Consider the following 21,506-nt stretch of genomic DNA (forward strand, 5'->3'; position numbering starts at 1 on the left):
GTACTTCTGCACAGTACATTCTGTTGAACTGGCTTAAAAAAAAGGCGAGGGAGAGGCATCTAAAATTGTGTTAATAGACATCTGTGAGTGCATTTGGCTGTGTCTCATGGGACTTCATGAGTGATACTTTGAAATAGGCCATTGAAGATAGTTGGTGGCTGAATGAAAGCCCTCTATAAGGCCACAGACTTGTGATGATGTAACAATGGGGGACTTACAAATGAAATAAAATTAGAAAGAAACACATATCAGGGTTGTGTATTATCACCAGAAATAGTTTACTGGTCAATGAATGTCTGGTGCAGTGAGTAAATGAAAGGTAGATGAAGCAGAATAGTGAGTGGAAAAGGAGCATTGTACATCTGTTTGCAAATGACTGAATGATGCCATTTGTGGATGTAGCTGCACAGTTACTGGGAATATTGAAGGCTTTCATTTACCAGCCACAAAAATCTGTTACAATCCAAATTGCAATTAAACAAATGGAGATATGTCCTGCACTTCCTGAAAAGATTGGTGGGAAAAGATATTTGGGATGTAAGGAGTATAAAACAGTAACAGATCAGAGACCAAAACAGGACAGGGTTGAAAACAAAGGTAGACGGGTAGAATTCACACTTGAGGGTAGACTAGACATGCTTTGTACAATGATTCTTAACAATATGTTCTATAGTGAGTGGCATATACAAATAAATCCATTAAGTAAGATTACAGAGGATATCCAACTGATATGTGAGAGATTTTGTGGAAAAGCAAAAGAGGAAGAATTGTAAAGGATAGTTTGAAGGCTCACAGGAAAGTGGGAAGATGTGGCATGCTGGGTAACTGTTGATATTTGACTGTTATTATGCAAAGGCTCATAGGATTAGAAAATGAACATTTTTAATGGTTTGCTTGGGAAAAGGGCTGGAAGGCTGGAAAACAGAAGACAATGAGTGGGGATCAGGATGGTAGCACCAAGATGATACATGGGTTGTTAGTTTGTACACTGCAATTCACAAACAACTGAGACAGAAGAATTGGAGATCTATGGGTGAGCTGCTTAAAGAAGCTGGAGGCGAAGATGGAACTTTGGAAGAAGAGGACAGTTGGAAGGTGAGGGACCCAAAGGATGAATGTTTAAATGAATGGGTATCCTTCTCTGTCTCAAAAAAACTATAATTTGTGGACAGAAGATTTTTTCTACAGGGGAATTCTCAGAGCTACTAATCAGAATATTCAGAAAAGTCAATTTAAGAATAAGGAGAAGCCTAAAGATTTGGCAGGAGAAACATTAAATTATGAAGTAGGCCTAGCTTTGGGAAAGACTGAAGCCAGGTAAAAAAGGGAAGAGGTAGAATCATCTAGAGGCAGCTGGGTTAGTTGGTATGTGTGTGTGTGTGTGTGTGTGTGTGTGTGTGTGTGTTTGGCAAGCTTGGGATCAGTGAAGTAAACATGATGTGATATGGACTGAAGAATCATTCTGGGAGGGTCTGTTAACAATGATGAAACAAACAAGGCTGTTCTTACTGGGGATCTGTATAGAAGGCTGGTGCATAGGTGGTACAGAACACCTTTAAGGATACATCGAGAAGGACAGTACCCATGCACAGAGTGTTGGAGATGTGGGGAGGAAAATGCTGAGCAGAATGGATATATAGTGGATATGTAGGGAAGTTGTACCACTATAGGAGGGTGTAAGATTAATATGGAGTAAATTACAGGGAAACAAGATACATGATCAAAGTTACTTCAGCCTTTTTGTGGTGTGTAATGGAATGGAATGGACTAGAGATGAAAGACTAGAACTTCAACTGCTCGCCAGGGAGATTAGAAGGATGATATCTAAGTCATGGAAAGGCAATAGTCTGGAAGTTTACACAAAAGGAGGAACAAGAAGATGGATGCAGACATTCTGGTGAGGGCACGTATAATGGCTGATAAGAAGATGCAAGGGGGGGGTTAAGCAATGTAGACCAATCAAGTGATGTGACTACAGTGACTGATACAACAGAAGAAATGATAGTTATAGTAGCATGAGGGTGGTTAGTGATAAGTGCAGGTAATTGCTGGAGGTAAGGTATACCACATTCCAAAAGCTGAAAGATGGAGAAAAGTAGTACGCAGAACTTTCAATCTGGTGATTGATACATCATGAAATGTGTAAAGGGGAGGCTTTGGGGAAGAAATGTCATAGCCTAGTTTATGCAGGGGAGGATTCTGGCTATGCTTGACGTATGAATGTACTGAGAAACAGAGTTAGGATATAGATAGCATATAATGGGGTTATTACTACTATAACAAATAGGTTGTATTATTTAGTAGGCAATTGTGAAATGTATATTATATGTGAAAATCCGTATGTAAAATAGTATTGCTGAAAATTGTATTACATATCCTACAATAAAAATGACAAATTAAAAAAATCTCCATCCAAGGCTGGACCAAACAAATGCCTGATGTATTATGGACTTACCCTCAACACCAAGATATGCATCATAGTTTTCTTTGGTAAATCAATACTGATTACTCTATAGATAACATTCCTCTTAAATTTGACATAGTCATCAGGGACTTGGGTATGTATGTTGATAACAGATTCTCCTTTGACCACCATCCATTTACCTTACGCAACTTATTCCTCATGGTATTTCACCAAGGTCAAAATAAGTTATAATACCAATTAATTCATCCCTTATTAGGCCCATCATTAAATATAATGCATCCCTTAGCATATACTAACCAGCTTTAGAGTCAGTGTTTCTTCACTAATAAAGATCTCAGATCTTAGTTCCCTTAGCTGCTCCAGTAGACTACAATCCCTACTCCTCTGCTCAAAGTCATACTGATTAATGAAGGGTGAGCTCTGCTTAACCTTCCATGCTATGAGTAACCTGGCACCATTTGTGTTCTTCCACCTAAACCACTAATAAAACAAACACCCATTTCAGAGACCTAAACCTATGCTACCACATCAACAATCACAAACAGTGTGACAGATATCCAACCCAACATATACCCCATTATGTATCAAGAATAATAATTCTCTAGCAACCTTTTGAACCAGTCTGAATGACTGGATGGTTGATCGCAAATTTTCACTGGGGGGTTGTAGAAAAAGTGTACTTAGTGATTTACCTTTTAGGTGATTTCCTTTCATCATAAGCTTAGTAAAAGCCTACCGACCTACGTACCTATGAAACTGCCTTGTACCAGCATAAATAGATTAGAACTCTGTATTCTCCTGCTTGTTTCACTTTCTACACTCAGTTTGATTTGAGGGTCTTTACACAAGTGCCTTTCTTTTCCTGCTTTTATTCTCTCTGTTTTTGTGCTAACATTTCTTGTAAGTTCCTGTGTATATTTTTGCCTTGAACTGATTTTTACTTCAGATATTCTTATCAGTTCATGCATTAGTTCTGTAAAATGGGTGAAATTAGTTTATTATAGTCCATGAAATCAGTTTCTGTGATGCCCATGCACATTTTTAATGCTTCTCCTGTCAGCTGGGATGGCAAGAATCTTGCCCACTCTGCTGAGGTTTAGTTTATCCATGGTGCCCCAGTGCCACAGTATTCAAATGCACTAGTCAGCCATGCTGACTAGCATAATCAGCAGTTGTTGTAGCTCCATCAACATTTGGTCAGTTCACTTCTGCAGTTCCATGATTTTTTCTAGTAATTCCTCCATGGCTGTGAGTACCAGTTAACCATGCCAAGAACACAACAGTCACAGTACTATGGGGAATTTGTGGGCCAAATACAGTTTGTACCTGCAAAAAGTGGCAAGTTTCTGACCAATAGGCCATTTACGCACTATTTGTGGAAGTCCAAAAATACTCTAGAGGCAGTTCTGTATAAAACAAAGGCTTACTAGATATTTCATAAATCAAAATATTAGCCCATTTGGCATTACATGTTCAAATAAAGGAAACAGTAATTTAGTTATTTCTCCTAAAAGTGTTCAGTTCATACAGCCCCTCCAGGACACAGGCTGACTTGGAACACAAAACTCCATGATTGTAGACCTCTACAAGATGCAGCCTCAATCCCTGTAATTGAGCATTCCCCAATGTTACACTCCAGCAGTTACCACTCTCTCTTTCTGCAGCTTCCATCTCTGTAAGCGAGCATTCCCCAGTGTTACACTCCAGCAGTTAGCACTGACTCTGTCTGCAGCTTCCATTTCTATAACCGAGCACTCCCCGGTGTTACGCTCCAGCAGTTAGCCCTGACTTCTTTGCAGCTTCCACCTCTGTAAGCGAGCACTCCCCACTGTTACACTCCAGCAGTTAACACTGACTCTCTGCAGCTTCCATCTCTGTAAGCAAGCACTCCCCAGTGTTACACTCCAGCAGTCAGCACTGACTTTCTCTGCAGCTTCTATCTCTGTAAGCGTGCATTTCCCAATGTTACACTCCAGCAGTTGGCACTGACTGTCTCTGCAGCTTCCATCTCTGTAACCGAGCATTCCCCAGTGTTACACTCCAGCAGTTAGCACTGACTCTCTCTGCAGCTTCCATCTCTGTAACCGAGCATTCCCCAATGTTACACTCCAGCAGTTAGCACTGACTCTCTCTGCAGCTTCCATCTCTGTAACTGAGCATTCCCCAATGTTACACTCCAGCAGTCAGCACTGACTCTCTCTGCAGCTTCCATCTCTGTAACCGAGCATTCCCCAATGTTACACTCCAGCAGTTAGCACTGACTCTTTCAGCAGCTTCCATCTCTGTAACCGAGCATTCCCCAGTGTTACGCTCCAGCAGTCAGCACTGACTTTCTCTGCAGCTTCTATCTCTGTAAGCATGCATTTCCCAATGTTACACTCCAGCAGTTGGCACTGACTCTCTCTGCAGCTTCCATCTCTGTAAGCGAGCATTCCCCAATGTTACACTCCAGCAGTCAGCACTGACTCTCTCTGCAGCTTCCATCTCTGTAACCGAGCATTCCCCAATGTTACACTCCAGCAGTTAGCACTGACTCTCTCTGCAGCTTCCATCTCTGTAACCGAGCATTCCCCAATGTTACACTCCAGCAGTTAGCACTGACTCTTTCAGCAGCTTCCATCTCTGTAACCGAGCATTCCCCAATGTTACACTCCAGCAGTTAGCACTGACTCTTTCAGCAGCTTCCATGTTACACTCCAGCAGTTAGCACTGACTCTTTCAGCAGCTTCCATCTCTGTAACCAAGCATTCCCCAATGTTACACTCCAGCAGTAAGCACTGACTGTTTCAGCAGCTTCCATCTCTGTAACCGAGCATTCCCCAATGTTACACTCCAGCAGTTAGCACTGACTCTCTCTGCAGCTTCCATCTCTGTAAGCGGACATTCCCCAGTGTTACGCTCCAGCAGTCAGCACTGACTCTCTCTGCAGCTTCCATCTCTGTAACCGAGCATTCCCCAACGTTACACTCCAGCAGTTAGCACTGACTCTCTCTGCAGCTTCCATCTCTGTAACCGAGCATTCCCCAATGTTACACTCCAGCAGTTAGCACTGACTCTTTCAGCAGCTTCCATCTCTGTAACCGAGCATTCCCCAATGTTACACTCCAGCAGTTAGCACTGACTCTTTCAGCAGCTTCCATCTCTGTAAGCGGGCATTCCCCAGTGTTACGCTCCAGCAGTTAGCACTGACTCTCTCTGCATCCAAGTCTTCATCGCATTTCTGTACAGCAGTGGTTTGAGTACTGTGCAGCTCAGAAGTCTGTAACCTGAGGGCATCATGTTGATGGGGAGTCAAAAGAGAAGGGGGCCAAGAAGATAATGAAGGTAATGGGGGAAATGAGGATCTTGCATTAGGATGTGTACACCTTGGATAGGATACACCTTGGATAGGAGCAACAGGTGGGTGTGACATAAAATACTGATTCCACAGCAGTAAGTTTGTGGATGTGGGGCTGGAGAGAAGATGTGGCATCTACTAGGTGGAAGAAAATGTCACATAACTTGTGAGAATATTCGAATTTACTAAAAAGTAGATGCGATCCTTACAATTTGTGCATCTCAAACAAACAGCAAAGTTCATGCTATTATCACTCGTGGAATAGAAAATGCTTTATTCCATATGAATCCATATAAATTCCACACAAATCCACCTCAGAGATATGAGAAAAATGACCAGTTTTAATGGAATCATACCTTCTTCAGTGTTCAGTATATATATTTGCTCTGCAGCTTTTCACATCTGGGTAATGTTTGCGACATATTTACTACATTTTACTATCAATGAATTAAAGTTATCCTTTAAAGAATAAAAATATTTGTATTCTACACCTTTAATTTTTCTGTTAAAAAAATCTTTTCATTAGTATCATACGTACCCATTGCAAATAAATATTCATAAATACCTACATTGAGGAGACCACAAGCAAGAACTTTACCACTGTAAGTATGCCATGTCCATTTATTTAGTTATTGAAATTAACATGTAGGCAAACACTTAAGCTAACTGACATCTGTAGGACAGAGTATCTGCATTTTAGTAACTGCTGCACTCTTTGGTTACTACTGGAAATTCATGCTGAATTCTTCTCCAGTCAAGATCTTCCTCAGATTAGCATTCAGTTGTCTGTAGTTCTTTTTTTATCTTCAGATAGTCATCATATGACAAAAGACAAATTTATTTAAATACATACTGTAATGAGGTCATCTGGTGAGTAGTAAAGAAGGAACCTACTGTAGCTGCCAACAGATCTCAGATAGCAGCAGTTTACTATAAAAATTTTAGTTCTGTGAACTAAAGATGAATCATTCATTTGAATGCACCTCTTACAAAAAAAAAGACAAATACAAGTACATTCACTCTGTCTGCTGGCATGTTTTGAAGCAATTAATGGTTACCTGAGTAAGAGTGCTGTGTTCCTGCACAGTACTGCTGTGACGTTCCACCGATGGCAGTGATACCTTCTTTTTTGTTAATTGCTTTTCTGAATGTTTTTGCAATGTCACCACTCTTCAAATCGGAGAAAATCTTTAAAAATAAAAGTTAATTTTAACAGACTTTTAACATAAAAACACATATGTACATGCTCACCTATTTTTATTTAGCATTATCATTACAATGTATTTCCTTTGATACCATTTAAGCTCTTTTATTATCCAAATACATTACTTATAACTGGTTTCATTAGCTCTTTTTTGTTTGTTTTCTTTCTTAGTATTTGTGCAAGTGTGGCTATATATTGCAAGATTTATGTATGTGTGCAGTCTAAGGCATTTCATCAAAAACGATAATCACATTTACAATCTAAAAAAATAACAATAAAATCCTTGTAAGCACAAGAATATACAGAAACACATTTACACACATATTCACACCATTTCTGGTAGGAGGCAACGCTTACTACCTACCACAATATAGGTACAATAATCTCCATACACCCTACCCATAACATTTACTATGATCACCATCTTACATTAAAATAATGAATGTTACTCTAACTATAACACTAGTGCTAACTGTAACCCTAAGCATGAACCTAAACCTAGTCTTGATCTTAAACTTAATCCAAATCTTAATATGAGTGCCAGATCAAATTCCAACAGTAACCCTAAAGTCACTGACTTATTCAAATGCCATAGCAGTGCCATTCAAAAGACTGGTATTTCAGTCAGGGTATAACATTTATCATTATTTACATCCATTTTGTCAATGACCGATTCATCAAGTTTACTGTCGTGGTGAGATAGAAGCAATCCCAGCAAGCAGGTGTCACACACATGAACCAGTACTAAATGGAATGTCAGTCCATCAGAGGACAAAAGCGCACACACACACACACACACACACACACACACACACACACACACACACACACACACACACACACACACACACACACCAAAGGACAGTTAGTTTCACCTTCAAGTCATTGGTATATGGTAGGAGACTAAAGTCCCTTGCAAACACCAATATGGATACAAGGGGACCTTGTACACCTCTGGCCAAGAACCATACTGGAGAAAAAAATCAACTGCAAATGAAATAACTCAACAAAACTATTTTGATTTAAATCATCATTGTGCAACTCAGAAATCCTATTTGGGTGCAAGCACTTAAGTGCAGTACTGATTTCTTTCTTTAAGTTGGCAAAGATTAGGGATAAATCATTTTTATACATCAAATCTACATTCATGAAATATATGCATATATATATACATGAATAGCAGTTTCAAAAGATGTTTTAATTCTGTAGCTACATTCCTATCCAAACATCAGAGTGCAATAATTAAATGTTATGCCTCAAACACTAACATGTCTTTCTCATCTGCCTTGTTACCATTTACTCATTCTCCTCAAATAGCAAGTGAACATTTTGACAAGATTGCAGCTCCCTCACCCCAAAGATGAACCATAAAGCCACACTATAGTTCATTTAAACTGTATAAGATGACAGGAAAATGTACTATTAACAGCATTCAACTCCATTGCTTCTTGTTGAAAAATATAATTCTAGGCAAAATGCAGTTTTCCTGTTTTGATTTAAGTAAAAAAAAAAAAACTCGTTAAAATCATCCTTGATTCAAATACTCTGCTTAAAGTGCATCAGACAGCTAGATACCATTAATAACAAGGTAGTGTCTCATAGCCAAGTATTTGTCTATTAAATGCAGTTCTGTAAATTTTTGTGAGAACAAACACTTTTTAATGCTTGGACTTGTTATATTCCCTCCCTTGGGGAGCAAGCAAATGGTAAGAAAACTGTGTGTATGATCTCTACTTCTAGACAACTAATTAAAAATACAGTTTGTCACTGGTGGCCTGGGGGTTATCCCCTTACTCATCATGGAACAACTCCAGAATTTATTCTATTATGGGAGTAAAGGAACACAGCAGCCTGTATAGTGGTATAGAGGACTTTTCTCCCAACAAAATTAATGATTTTTTTAATTTACTTTTATTTATATTTGTTTACCAGGGTAGTACACTGATTAAGAATGACCATTTGCAGGTATGTCAACCATTTCCATGTTGAAACAAGTTCTGTTACATAATGTGGAAAACTGGGGTGGATTCACAAGCTAATTTAATTTGCTATCCACCAAGAAAAATGGATAGATAAATAGACAGATAGACAGATAGATAGATAGATAGATAGATAGATAGATAGATAGATAGAGAACAAGTAAAATCAAACCCAGTGTGAACTATTTTTTTTTATAAATGTTAGCGACAGAAAAGAGAAATGTGTAAATGCTGCCCTTATGTTAGTGTGTACATACCATATCTATCTGGCCAGACTAACAGATCAGTAGTGTTTCTACATTTAATGTGAAGATAACAGTAGCAGGTGTTTTCTTCTGTCATCCTCTGACAGCCTATTGAGCAAAAGCTTACTGCCAACCTGGGCCAGGATCAAAGGATAAGGCTGCGTACCAAATAATCCAAACTCAACACTAGATCATGTCTGCAATCAACTGTCGCTTCAAAGACAGAAGACTTACTATACCATGTGGTGTGAGGTGCTGAGAAGGAGAGAAGGAAGGACTAATCACACTGATAGCAATGAAGGGAGAGAAGGGAACAGGCTGAAGAGGTCAAGTGTCATCAGTCAAAAGTGATAGAAATGTGAACAAGTACATGAAAACTGTACTGATGCATCCATCTCAACAATGGAGGAAGGCACTTCAAAATATGTCTACTTTTCTCAAAAAGTTAGGTAGTTAAATGAGAAAAAATTATAGTTGTATAGCTGTTTGACTAAGAACTGTTTCAGTCATGAAAAAAAAAACATTTCTAGTGATCTGCTATTACTCAGCATTGAACACTGTAAATATTTAGTGCGGCAAAGGACACAGCCTGCCATGTAAAAGTCAAATGTTACCCAGAATACCGCAGTTAATCTTTATCAAATACATTTGATTCTATGACCTGTCCACAAATTGAAAAATGTCATTGATAGTTACGAAGAATGCAGGTATTCTCCATACAGAAGGCTTGTCCACAGACTGAAAAAAATGTATTTGGTATGAAGGAATCAGGTATTCCCACTGCAAAGGCACTCTGCACTATATTCAGTGGATACGTCATATGGAACTAGGAAGAAAAGAAGACAACATGGATCCTGTTTGTGTGTGCTACATAAATAACATGTTATGGGTCACTTAGCCTGTGCAGACTACCCAATGTTTCTACTTCAACTTACTTTGCTGAGTATATCTGATAAACACTTTTCTTACATTCCTTTTTAAGTCACTTATGCTGGCCTCGTGCATTTTCTAATTTATTCCAGTTTACTACTGCACTTAAGTGGGATGTCTAAAAGATTTGCTGCTCGTTTCTGTGAATTAATAATGCATTGCATTTATCAAGGATTGCTCCTCTCATAGTTTTACACTATGCCCGCTTTATCTTATGTTATAGTTTTTGACTTTGGTAAAATAAGATTCTCAAAACCTCACTTTTATGTATGTTTGTGCATGTATGTGTGTGTGTGTGTGTGTGTGTGTGTGTGTGTGTGTGTGTGTGTGTGTGTGTGTGTGTGTGTATACGTGCACTCTTACGTGTGTGTGTGTGTGTGTGTGTGTGTGTGTGTGTGTGTGTGTGTGTGTGTGAGTTCACACATGCATATCTGTGATAGTTTCACACATATATATCTGTGACCATTCTAGTATGGGTCCATTTCATTTAGTTCACTCATCACAACTTGCATCTTATGAGTTTGGTTAGAATAGTTTGTACATGGCAGCTTGAGTACTTGTTTTCATAATGCAAATACTCAAGGTCATGACTTTAAACTAATGAGATAAGTATAGAAAACATTAATTTGCAGACTAATCCCATTGTGTTCAACATGTTAGGGTGCTTTGTCCTTACCTTTTTATTCTTCTCACACTGAGATCTCTGTACCTTGGAAAAAAGTGATCACTGACAGGCAGTGTAATGGTTGTTTATCTCTTTCTGTGAGATGCATTAACCTCAGCTTGAAGAACTCTAACTCCAGCACAGGTGGTACAATCAAGTTTCTGTTAGCCATTCCATTTTTGTAAAACTAGTGGGGGGAGCTGTCCTTTTTCCCTCTGTAATGCACTTATCCAGGAGTTTGTTATATAAAGTAGGGTAATAGCACACCATATGTGTGTGTGTGTGTGTGTGTGTGTGTGTGTGTGTGTGTGTGTGTGTGTGTGTGTGTGTGTGTGTGTGTGTGTGTGTATGAGGATGTTCCATGCAGTTTTCTTTTAAGAAGATTAATTTTTAAGGTTTAGTTGTGCCAAACTGAGGGTCAGTGAATATCATTTCAGAAAAAAAAAACCCAAACCATTTTGTTGATTACCTATTTTGAAAAATTTGACCTCTATATTTTAGTGCCCCTGTAAGGTATTTTGGTTTCTACCATGTGTTCAATTCCTATTTTATTTATTTATTTGCATTTGTTTACATGGAAATTAACATAATTAGAGACTACATACTATTCCTTGTGCATTCTTGTTTGGATTATGCATTTTCTTTGTTAGCTCTTACAGGAATGCTTCTGTCAAAATGGCACAGAGTTTTCCATTTAATTCACAGTAATGTTCTTCACTGCTGCTCGTGATGCTTATATTACGTACCCTTAATCATGCCTGCCACCCCAAGGCCTTCTTACATGATTTGGCCACTTTGGATATTCATGATGAAATTATTCATAGGCATCAAGATAGCAACAGTATACATCTGTATGCGCATATCCTACACATACAGAGAGACAAACATGCACATGGCTCGTAGACAAAGTTAAATTTTAATTGATATTCATGATGAAATGATTCATAGGCATCAAGATAGCAACAGTGTACACCTGTATGTGCATACCCTACACATACAGAGAGACAAACATACACATGGCCCATAGACAAAGTTAAATTTTAATTGATTCAGTTTACTACAAATCCCAGTTGCTAACACTGAAGTTTTAAGCATAATTTTATGTGAACTGCATAAAGAATCAAAAGATATAGTCTTAGGAAAATTCAGAACTACTCACAATGATGAATTCATCAAAACTAATTTTGCCATCTTTGTTCAGATCTCCACGAGCCATGAGGCTCTGTGTGATTTCTCGCACTCTGTATCCTGGCAGCTGGAAGTTGGCTGCTTTGAAGAGCTGGTCCAATTCATTGGAGCTGATGAAACCATTGCCATCAATATCTGTCCAGAAAATAAAAAAATAAATAAATTCCTGTTAATTTGATCATCTCATTTCAGAAAACATGTCACATGGCCATTCTTCTATATCTATCACAGTTCAAGCATGATTGCATGAAGTGAAGTTCCTAGAATAGGTGCTGTCTGTTTCTCTCAAATTACATACTATTTTCAGTGATATGCTGCACAAGTAAACATTCTAAATGCTAAATTTCAAGCTATTCCATTGTTATTACTGGAAGTAGTTTCATAAAAGTATGATATACTGAACACACACAGAGCTAGGATAGGAACTGGTTTCCCTATGACCCTGAAATAGATTAACTGGTCAATCAAAAGTGAATTATATCCAGACAGAAAGTGGAATAATGATAAACCAATTAGAACTGTTACTTCACAATTCTTACTTCTCTAGTAAGTTCTTCAACTCAGTTGCCTTTTTTATCTCCAATTTACTTGTCATCTGGTTAGCCTTCTGTGCATAGAATCAGTTTCCTTCCATATTCTAGTCATGCTGCAGGTGAATTTACAATCTTCTAAAAAAATGTGTGGTTATTCATTATGTAAAGGAGTCGGCGTGTGTGTGTGTGTGTATGTGTAGCTAGTCATAGACTGGAATCTTAACCAGAATTACTTTCTTTTTATTCTACATACTAAGTGTCACAGTAGGCTCAATCTCCCTTGTAACCCTGAATTAGTTTAAGCAGGTTGTGACAGTGCCTGCTCTAGGACAGTAATCAAGGAGCCTCAACCCTCACCACTGACACCAATGAGGAATGGCTGCTGGGAACAAAAATGGATATACACAGTATTTTCTGATGCAGCTCTCTGCACAAAGCACAATTTCCCTTAAGAGTACACAAGGAGCACACTCCAGACCTGAGGCTGGACTCTCTCTCTCCAGGCCCCAAACAACTGGCACAGACTTACCAGCTGTACCTCCTCTGCCCAGACTATCAGATAATTAGCTACTCTAAGGTCTGTACAAGGGTACCCAATTATACTGAGTAAAGTTAATACTGATAGAAATGGTAGAGTCTGACCATTGCAGCAATGCTTTCAGGAATGGCCACAGTGTCACTAAAATACGCATAAGTACTCTTAAGATGTTAAAAGTATTCTCTAAAAGATCAGCCACAATGAAAGGTATAGAAATATTTAATAATAAATAATAAAATAGAAAACACAAGAATACTGAATATCTAGTTAGAATAAACACAATAGTTTCAAAATCAGGAGATATGAAAAATAACACAGTTAGGTAGATTCACACAGATGCAGAAAAAACATACTTAACTAATCTCACTATATTTTCCTGAATGACTAAAGAATTACTCTTCCTAGTTGAGTTATTTACTGCAGCAAGGCAAGATGATGAGTGCTGAGTTGCTTACTACAGCAAGACAAGATTAGGTATGAGTTTTGTGAGATACCTGTGAGGGATCTCTCCTCTCAGGTTAGGAAAAACAAAGAGCTGTTGTGAGAGTTCATTCATATCTCTCATTAATATCTAAAGAATCATTTCAGTGCTGGTTATAGAATGACATCACATCTGGTCATCTGGCTCTGGTACAATACACACCCAAAGCTTTGCTAAGATTTGTTGTAGCATCTGAAAGCTATAAAACAGTTTCAAAAACTTCAAACAAACGCAGAAGATGACCTCAATAAAGGTTGTGTTGCCCACACAAAACAAATGCAAGTAGAAACAATGGCTACAACCAACATAGGATAAAGTCCAAGATTTAATCTCACTATAAACATTATTACATGTATATTACATCATTAAGGTTAATGAAACTGAGTATCAGGAATCTAGGTGGATTATAGAGTTAATAGCCCATGGGTCCCCGGGCCTTAATGTTGTAATTCCCCTTAAACCAGCCCTAAAGAAAAGGCGGGTAAATTATTGATTCATGATTGGTTAGTGTTTTATATAAAGAGTGCTTTCACTGTTAGCAAATTATCTGAAGAAGGGCGTCTGCCCAAAAGCGTTTATAGACATTTTTATCACATCTGCTTTGTTTTTAATACTGTTTATAGTGCGATTAAATCTTGGACTTTATCCTGTGTTGGTTGTTGACATTGTTTCTACTTGCATTAGTTTCAAAAACTTCAACCCTTCCAGGGTAGCAATTAGTTTACCCATAAGGGCAATACTGTAAGATTCCTAGTCCTGGTTTTCCCAGACATTTTTGTCTCTGGCTGCAATCAGACCTGTAAAATAAAATCTTTATGCCTTAAACCAACCCATTTAATTTTCAATGTATTTTCAAAATTAGCTGGACTGAGAGTAATCTCTTCCCTTCAATAATTCTCTGTTAAAACATATACATTTAATCAGCTATGATAATACTGTCTGACATACATGTATATATATTTTTTGTTCAGCAGGACCCACTGTTGACGCATGTTTAACACAAGCAACTTTACAAATACATTTTAAACAAAAGCATCTGTACAAATCAGTGTACTAGTCAAATGACATAAAATTATTTACAAACCTCCAGCTAGCTATGCTGGCATATGTTACATATGCATTGTCCTACTCTCTCTGGCACAGATAGCACTACCTCATATGACCACACAGGAAACTGGCGAATGAATGAATCATATATATTATAGACAGTCAAAATGTATCGACTTTGAGACATTGTCCTCATTCAAGTTAATCATGTTCTAGTGATTTCAACATTAGTAGTCCAATAAAAGTTCTAGAACACTCCTAGCCAAAAGTATCACGTCCCAGTGCCATTTGGAAACAACAGACTGTATCATATCATGATGAAGAGTCAACATATGATCCACTAACAGCAAACTGGATGAGTTAAATCTGTGGATCATACCATAAAAACATGCTAACCCCTCATAAGGGAAAGTTTACCCTCCTGTAGTCTATTACATGTATATCATAACCTCACATTTTCATAACCTTGGGTAAAGAGATGAACCATGTAAAGGCATAAACGTACTCAACTGTAATCTTAAAATACAGAAGCAAAATGCAAAAAAACATTTGCAGACTGTTCAGTTCAGGGATTTGGGATTTCTAAAACTACATTCCATGAGTTACAATGTATTAAACAGTAGATCTCCCAGCTGTATCCCATATTCAGTGGTAATAAAAGGCATGTATGCATGACCTTTCATCAAAAATTCAATATATCAATAGGCCACTGATCAAAAACAACTTGTTGATTAGCAGGCTATCAAAAATACCAGCAATGAGATCACACTGCACTGAGGAAAGGACAAATTTCCTGATTCCAACTGCCATACTATCTCACACTGATATAAAGCCAGCACATGTAATCAGTTGATTTTTGATTGGCTGTACGGGCTTTTTGTCTGTTTGACAAATGGTACTTTCAACCAATTGTTGGCATCACAAACCAAGACAGGTTCTGATACTACTCATTCAGCAAGCTCTAGTGAGCATACTGTCTCAGTGTACTGCACATTCTCTACAACACACTGACTATTTTCTAATGGGATAGAGCATAGTATGGCACAAGGGAGAGCACTGAAGATCATAGCACATTAAATACAATGGCATCTGTGCACGATATTTAAATTTAATATGTTAAGGATTTAGTTTCCACGGCATGGAGCATTCTGAGGATTTTACTGATCCACAGGAAATACTCCAGGTGCAGTTAACAATTGACAAGACCCCTATTCAAATCATAGCTAGCTACAGGCCTCCAACTCTAACTCAAGATGCCCACCCCACCTATCTGGACCTCTTCGAATCTATCAAGATTCAACCCTTTACTCTGATCCTGAGCGACTTTTACTATCCAACCATAGATTAGAAGAAATACTCATACCAAAACACAAATGCCCAGAGATTCCTTGATTTCATCAATGTATATGCCTTGGAACAGTTAGTTGACACCCCCACAAGAGGTGGAAATATGTTGGACTTGGTATTAACCAACACGAGTAACCACTGCAGCATACCTACAGTGTCATCATCCTTGATAAGACCCGACCACAAAGCAGTCACTTTTAAAGTTACCATCCCCCCCCCCTCCCAACTAGGGTCAAACAAAAAAAATCTCCAAAACTGATGACAATCTCCTGAGGGAAGGTATAAACAGCTTCACAGCCCCCTTCCCCTCCACAGAAGCTGGCATATATGTCCAAACTTACACCAAAGTACTATAAGAGCATTTATATAGCTGCATGGAATCAAAAATACCAGAGAGGATAAAATCCTCCTCCTCAAGGAAGAGTAAACCCCTCTGGTGGACATCTACAATAAATAAACTCTATAAAAAAAGGAAAAAAAATCGTTGTCCAGGACCAAGAAGGAGCAGGTGTCTAATTGGAAGCAATCTCTTCTGCCTGAATAAGCAAATAAGAGCACTAGTGAAATCCTCCAAAGCAAACTTTGAGTCCAAACTGGCCACATCTACTAAAGACAATCATAAGGCTTTCTTCACATATGTCCGCAACCTCAAGGGAAGGACCCAGATCTGCTCAGAACTAGTGGTCAAGGACACCACATACACAAACCCTGTAGATATAGTCAACCTGCTGGCAGACAGGTTCAGTGAAAACTTCACTCTTCTGCCCCCTCCATCAGTAAAATAAGACACCCCCCCAGTACCTTCCCCCTCCCCTTATCTCTAGGGAGCAAGTCATCACTGCTCTCTGAAAGGCAAAAAATACAGCCTCCATGGGGCCTGATAACATCCCAGGGTGCATCCTACATGAACTCAGACAGGAACTTGGAGCACCATTAGGCACCTTATTCAACCAAAGCCTGAGTACCAGCTTCATCCCACCTGAGTGGAGGACAGCTACTGTCATCCCTTTGCACAAAGGTGGAGTGTTCACTGATCCAGGAAATTACAGACCCATCAGCCTAACTAGCCTGATCTGCAAGGCCATGGAGTGGATTATCATGGACCTCATTAATAAGGACATTGGCAACCTCCAGACACTTGATCCCACACAGTTTGGTCTTGTCAAGGGGAGGTCATGCCTGTTAAATTTGGTCGACTTTTTTGAGACAGTCAGCAAGGTCATATAGATGAGGGGAAGAAAGTGCACACCACCCACCTTGACCTGGCCAAGGCCTTCAATACTATTCCCCACTCAGGTATAATAGATAAACTCTCTCAACTAGCCATTAATCCATATGTTACCAGATGGGTAGCAAACTGGCTCACTGATAGAACCAACCTAGTCAAAATAGGGGAAGCCACCTCAAGTAGTAGACCCGTAACAAGTGGAGTACCCCAGGGATTGGTCTTGGTGTCTCTGCTGTTTGGGATATACTTCTCAGAGGTGCAGGCCAAATCTAGTGGGCTATGACTGACCAAGTTTGCAGATAACTGCAATATGGGTACTGTCATTGATTCCCCTAGTGATATGGACACCCTCCAAGAGGGTGTCACCCAAAGAAATGAAACATGGCCTCAAAATGAATGCCAAAAAATGCATCATCGTCATCACCCCTTTTGGGGAGAATGACATCCCCACAAATTATCACATTGATAATAAGGCACTAAGCACATAATTAGTCATGAGGGACTTGGGAACCCAGGTTGATAGCAAACTGACTTTTGACCACCATATTGCCTTCATTGTACGGAAAGCTTTCTACATGGCCCACCTCATTAGTAAGGATACCTCATCCAGGGACAAGGTGGTCATAACATCCCTGTATTCTTCCCTTATAAGACCGATTATCGAATACAATGCCCATTTCGGCATACTCCTCACAAAGCACATGCAGCAGCTGGAGAGACCAAAGAGATTCCTCACCTGGAGAATCCAGGGCCTCAAACATCTACCCTACACAGATAGGCTAAATGCCCTGTCCCTCTGCTCAGTCTCCTACAGACTTCTCAGAGGTGACCTCTGTCTGGCATACAAAGCAATCTCAGACCCCGCCCTGATGGGACTGCTGCATATCCACAAGTCAAGCTCTACTCGAGTAACCCACATGTGAGACCTCAACCTGGTCTGTGACATCAATAGGATTTGTTGGTGGGACAGATTTGTGTCCCAGAGACTCCCCCTTTTGTGGAATAGACTCCCTCTCCATGTAAAATAGACTACCTCATTAAACCTTTTTAAACGCAACCTGGATAACTGGATGGGGAACAGAAAATACACACCTGGAATTCCACCTATGTCCCTGCTGGACAGTGGCATAGGGTGATGACTTGTTGGAACATGGGCTAAATTCTTGGCTAGGCTTGTAAAGGCCTCAGGTCCAATAGCCTAGTAACTTCCTATGATCTTATGATCCTATTATGTAGATTGTGTAAATAGTACTACACAATGTTCCAGAAGTGCAGATTGTTGGTGCTTCTGGAAACAGATGCTCCTACTGTACTCAGAGTCTGCGGACTGATAATAAATGGTGGGCTAAAACTGAAGTAATGTGTATGTTGTCAGCACATTCATGGCAAGAAGTCATGCCATTGGTTCAAAAACTCCTGACAAGTGGATATAAAAATAAGAATTCTAAGATCCCATTTTAAATTTTAGTACTTTGAATAAGTTCTTTTTATAATTTGGATCATTTGGCTTGTGATAACAAGGAATGGAAAAAATGGGTGTACACTGTGGAACCAGAAAAGGAATGTGTAAGAAAGAGTTGCAAAATCTCAGAGACATGCTGTTTAGTCTGTGGAGCCACAGCAGCGATACGCTTCATGTACACTGATTTATTTTATATCCTTCATGTCCACTGATTTATTTTATGGTATAGGAAGGTTTTTTTTGGGGGGGGAGATATCATGCGCAAACACATCACTGGTACATTCTCCAAGAAATGTAATGATTGCTTAAAGGGGTAGAATAGAACACAAAATGAAGCAAATGGAAAGTTTAGGCATCAATCAGAGCAATAAGAGTCAACAAAAGTGCTAAATAGTACAGATACTGTTGTAAAGCAAGACAAGTTATACATTTGTGTTGATCTGCAATATATGAATAAAGTGATTAAAGACAGCACCCATTCCTTAAAGCTGAAAAATTACCTCGAAATGCTAAATGTTAAGCTTTTTTCAATATCAGACACAAAGCTGTCATTCTGGCCAATAAAACTATGTGAAAAAGCTCCACACTGAGTACATTTAATGCACCATTAGAAAGGTACAAATTAGACTTGTGTCTTGCATTTCCTTAGCACCAACATTTTCCAAAGAACTGTTGCACATGTAATTGATGGTTTGAAAGGTGTATTACACATAACTGATGATCTAGTAGCATGGTAATAGACCCAGATACACAGGTACAAATGGATAATAAGAAACTAATAAAGCTGTTGTACAAATCAGTGCACAACAATGTAAAATTAAACAATACCAAATGAAAAGTATACAAGGGTCATATTCTGATGTCAGATCAGCTAAAGCATTAGAAAAATTCAGAGCAACTGTGCAAATCCCAGAGCCATTAGACAGCAGCCATTAAAGTGATTTTTAGTAATGATAAATTATAGCAATACCCGACAAGTGAGTGTGGTATATTGAAGATTTACCCATGATTAGTATGATTAAACAAATGCAACCAAGGGTAAATCTTCAATATACCCACACCCATGAATTGGTTATTGCTATTATACAACAACATTATTTAAGAAAGAAATTACTTACTTTTCTTAAATAATGTCTTTGTATAACAGTGGCGTTATGTTTTTCCATGTTGTTTCTGCGTTCTTCTTTGTTGATGTACTGCACTTGCAAATGGGACTTATATTCCCATGCTTACTCAGTGCATCAGTGCTTTGGAAAGCAAACAATGGTGAAGGGAAGAATTCCATTGATGATGCTTCTTTTTTAAAAAAAAAAAAAACACAATCAAATTGTGAATATGGATACAAAGCTGAAGGACAGTTTAGAGATACTAGAGATACACGGCAAAAATACAAGGAAAATCAGGTACTTTTTTAATTTTGCATAATGTACCTGATTTTCCTTGTATCTTCTATGCCCTCCATACATACCTCTTGACCTCTTAGGTCAAAAAAACTGCAAAGCCTTAGCATGCATTGGCAAAAGAAAGTTTGGTTGGATTAAAGTGACTGAACTTCCTTCCATTGGTATATGCTCAATTTACAAGGGACAAGCTGGTTGAGCTGACCAATCAGCATGCATGTTTTTGAATACTAATGAGGTACCTGATATCTGGTAATGTTTGTATTCCATGCATTTGAGATAGCTATGCCTCTAAGAAATCTCTTATAACAAGATACAGCCTGGAGTGAAATTTAAACACAAGAACATGTCTTAAAATGCTCAACAGATTAGTTATAGTGGCACCAAGGTTAAAATACTACCATGTGAATACTATATACATGTCACAAGTAAATGCTGGTCAGAGTGGTAAAGAATAAACCAGTTGCCTAAGGATTAAGAGCATTTATAATGTAAAAAAGGGATATGTTTAAACAGAAAAGGAACCATAAAATACAGTGTATGGATATGAGAAACTCAATGACTATCTGTCTCTGTCTCTGTCTTTCCTGTCTCTTACTATATATGTGTGTGTGTGTGTGTGTGTGTGTGTGTGTGTGTGTGTGTGTCTGTGTGTACACACACACACACACATATATATATATATATATATATATATATATATATATATATATATAGTTACCCTTTATAATAGTGAAATACTGAAAACTCGAATTTCAGTATTTTGCAACCATAAAGGCGAAACCTTCAAATACCGAACCTTCACAATCCCGAAACTACAAATCCTGAACACACAGCATACACCACACCAAACATAAACTACAACACCCACAATACAAAACAAATAAAAACAAAGCACCACACAGCCACATACCTACACTACACATAAGCAGGGGGGCAAGCCCACCTGCTCCATCCATGTGGGGGGCTGCACCCCCCAAACCCCTCCTACTTATATATATAGTAACTCCAAGATCGCACAAACAGTAAGACAGTACACTCACACCCAGACATTCCACAGTCCCTCACACACACACACACACACACACACACACACACACACACACACACACACACATCACACATAGACAAACACCAACACATCCAACAATTACACACTCGTACATTCGCTTTCCTACCCTAACCCACACATACAACTTATAAAAAATCTCACATACACTCAAACTCCCACCCAAAACCCTTACAAAATACTCACTTACCTTAGATTCCACATAAATTCATATACTATGCCGAACAATATCCAAACCAAACAGTGCACGTCACGTAATGTAAAGCCATAACCGTGAATTTGAAATATTCAAATTCGCAATTATGCACTTTCAACATTTTAAAAATTCACCTTTATGGTCGCGAAATACTGAAATTCGAGATTTCAATATTTCGCAATTATAAAGGGAAACTATATATATATATATATATATATATATATATATATATA

The 21,506-nt window shown here is 38.6% G+C and overlaps 1 protein-coding gene across 1 annotated transcript in view; it reads right to left on the bottom strand.

Annotated features, from left to right (window-relative positions):
- LCP1 (lymphocyte cytosolic protein 1) overlaps positions 1-21,506 on the bottom strand; it is a 550,854-nt gene that overhangs the window by 254,993 nt on the left and 274,355 nt on the right. Inside the window, exons 4-5 of the mRNA XM_044071582.1 lie at positions 11,944-12,107; positions 6,821-6,950 (exon numbers count right to left, since the gene is read on the bottom strand). Coding sequence (XP_043927517.1) covers positions 6,821-6,950; positions 11,944-12,107 — 294 coding nt within the window. The remainder of the gene's footprint in view (positions 1-6,820; positions 6,951-11,943; positions 12,108-21,506) is intronic.

The sequence above is a fragment of the Protopterus annectens genome, chromosome 5.part0, assembly GCF_019279795.1.
Source record: "Protopterus annectens isolate FY-2018-M chromosome 5.part0, PAN1.0, whole genome shotgun sequence".
Classification (NCBI taxonomy): Eukaryota; Metazoa; Chordata; order Ceratodontiformes; family Protopteridae; genus Protopterus; species Protopterus annectens.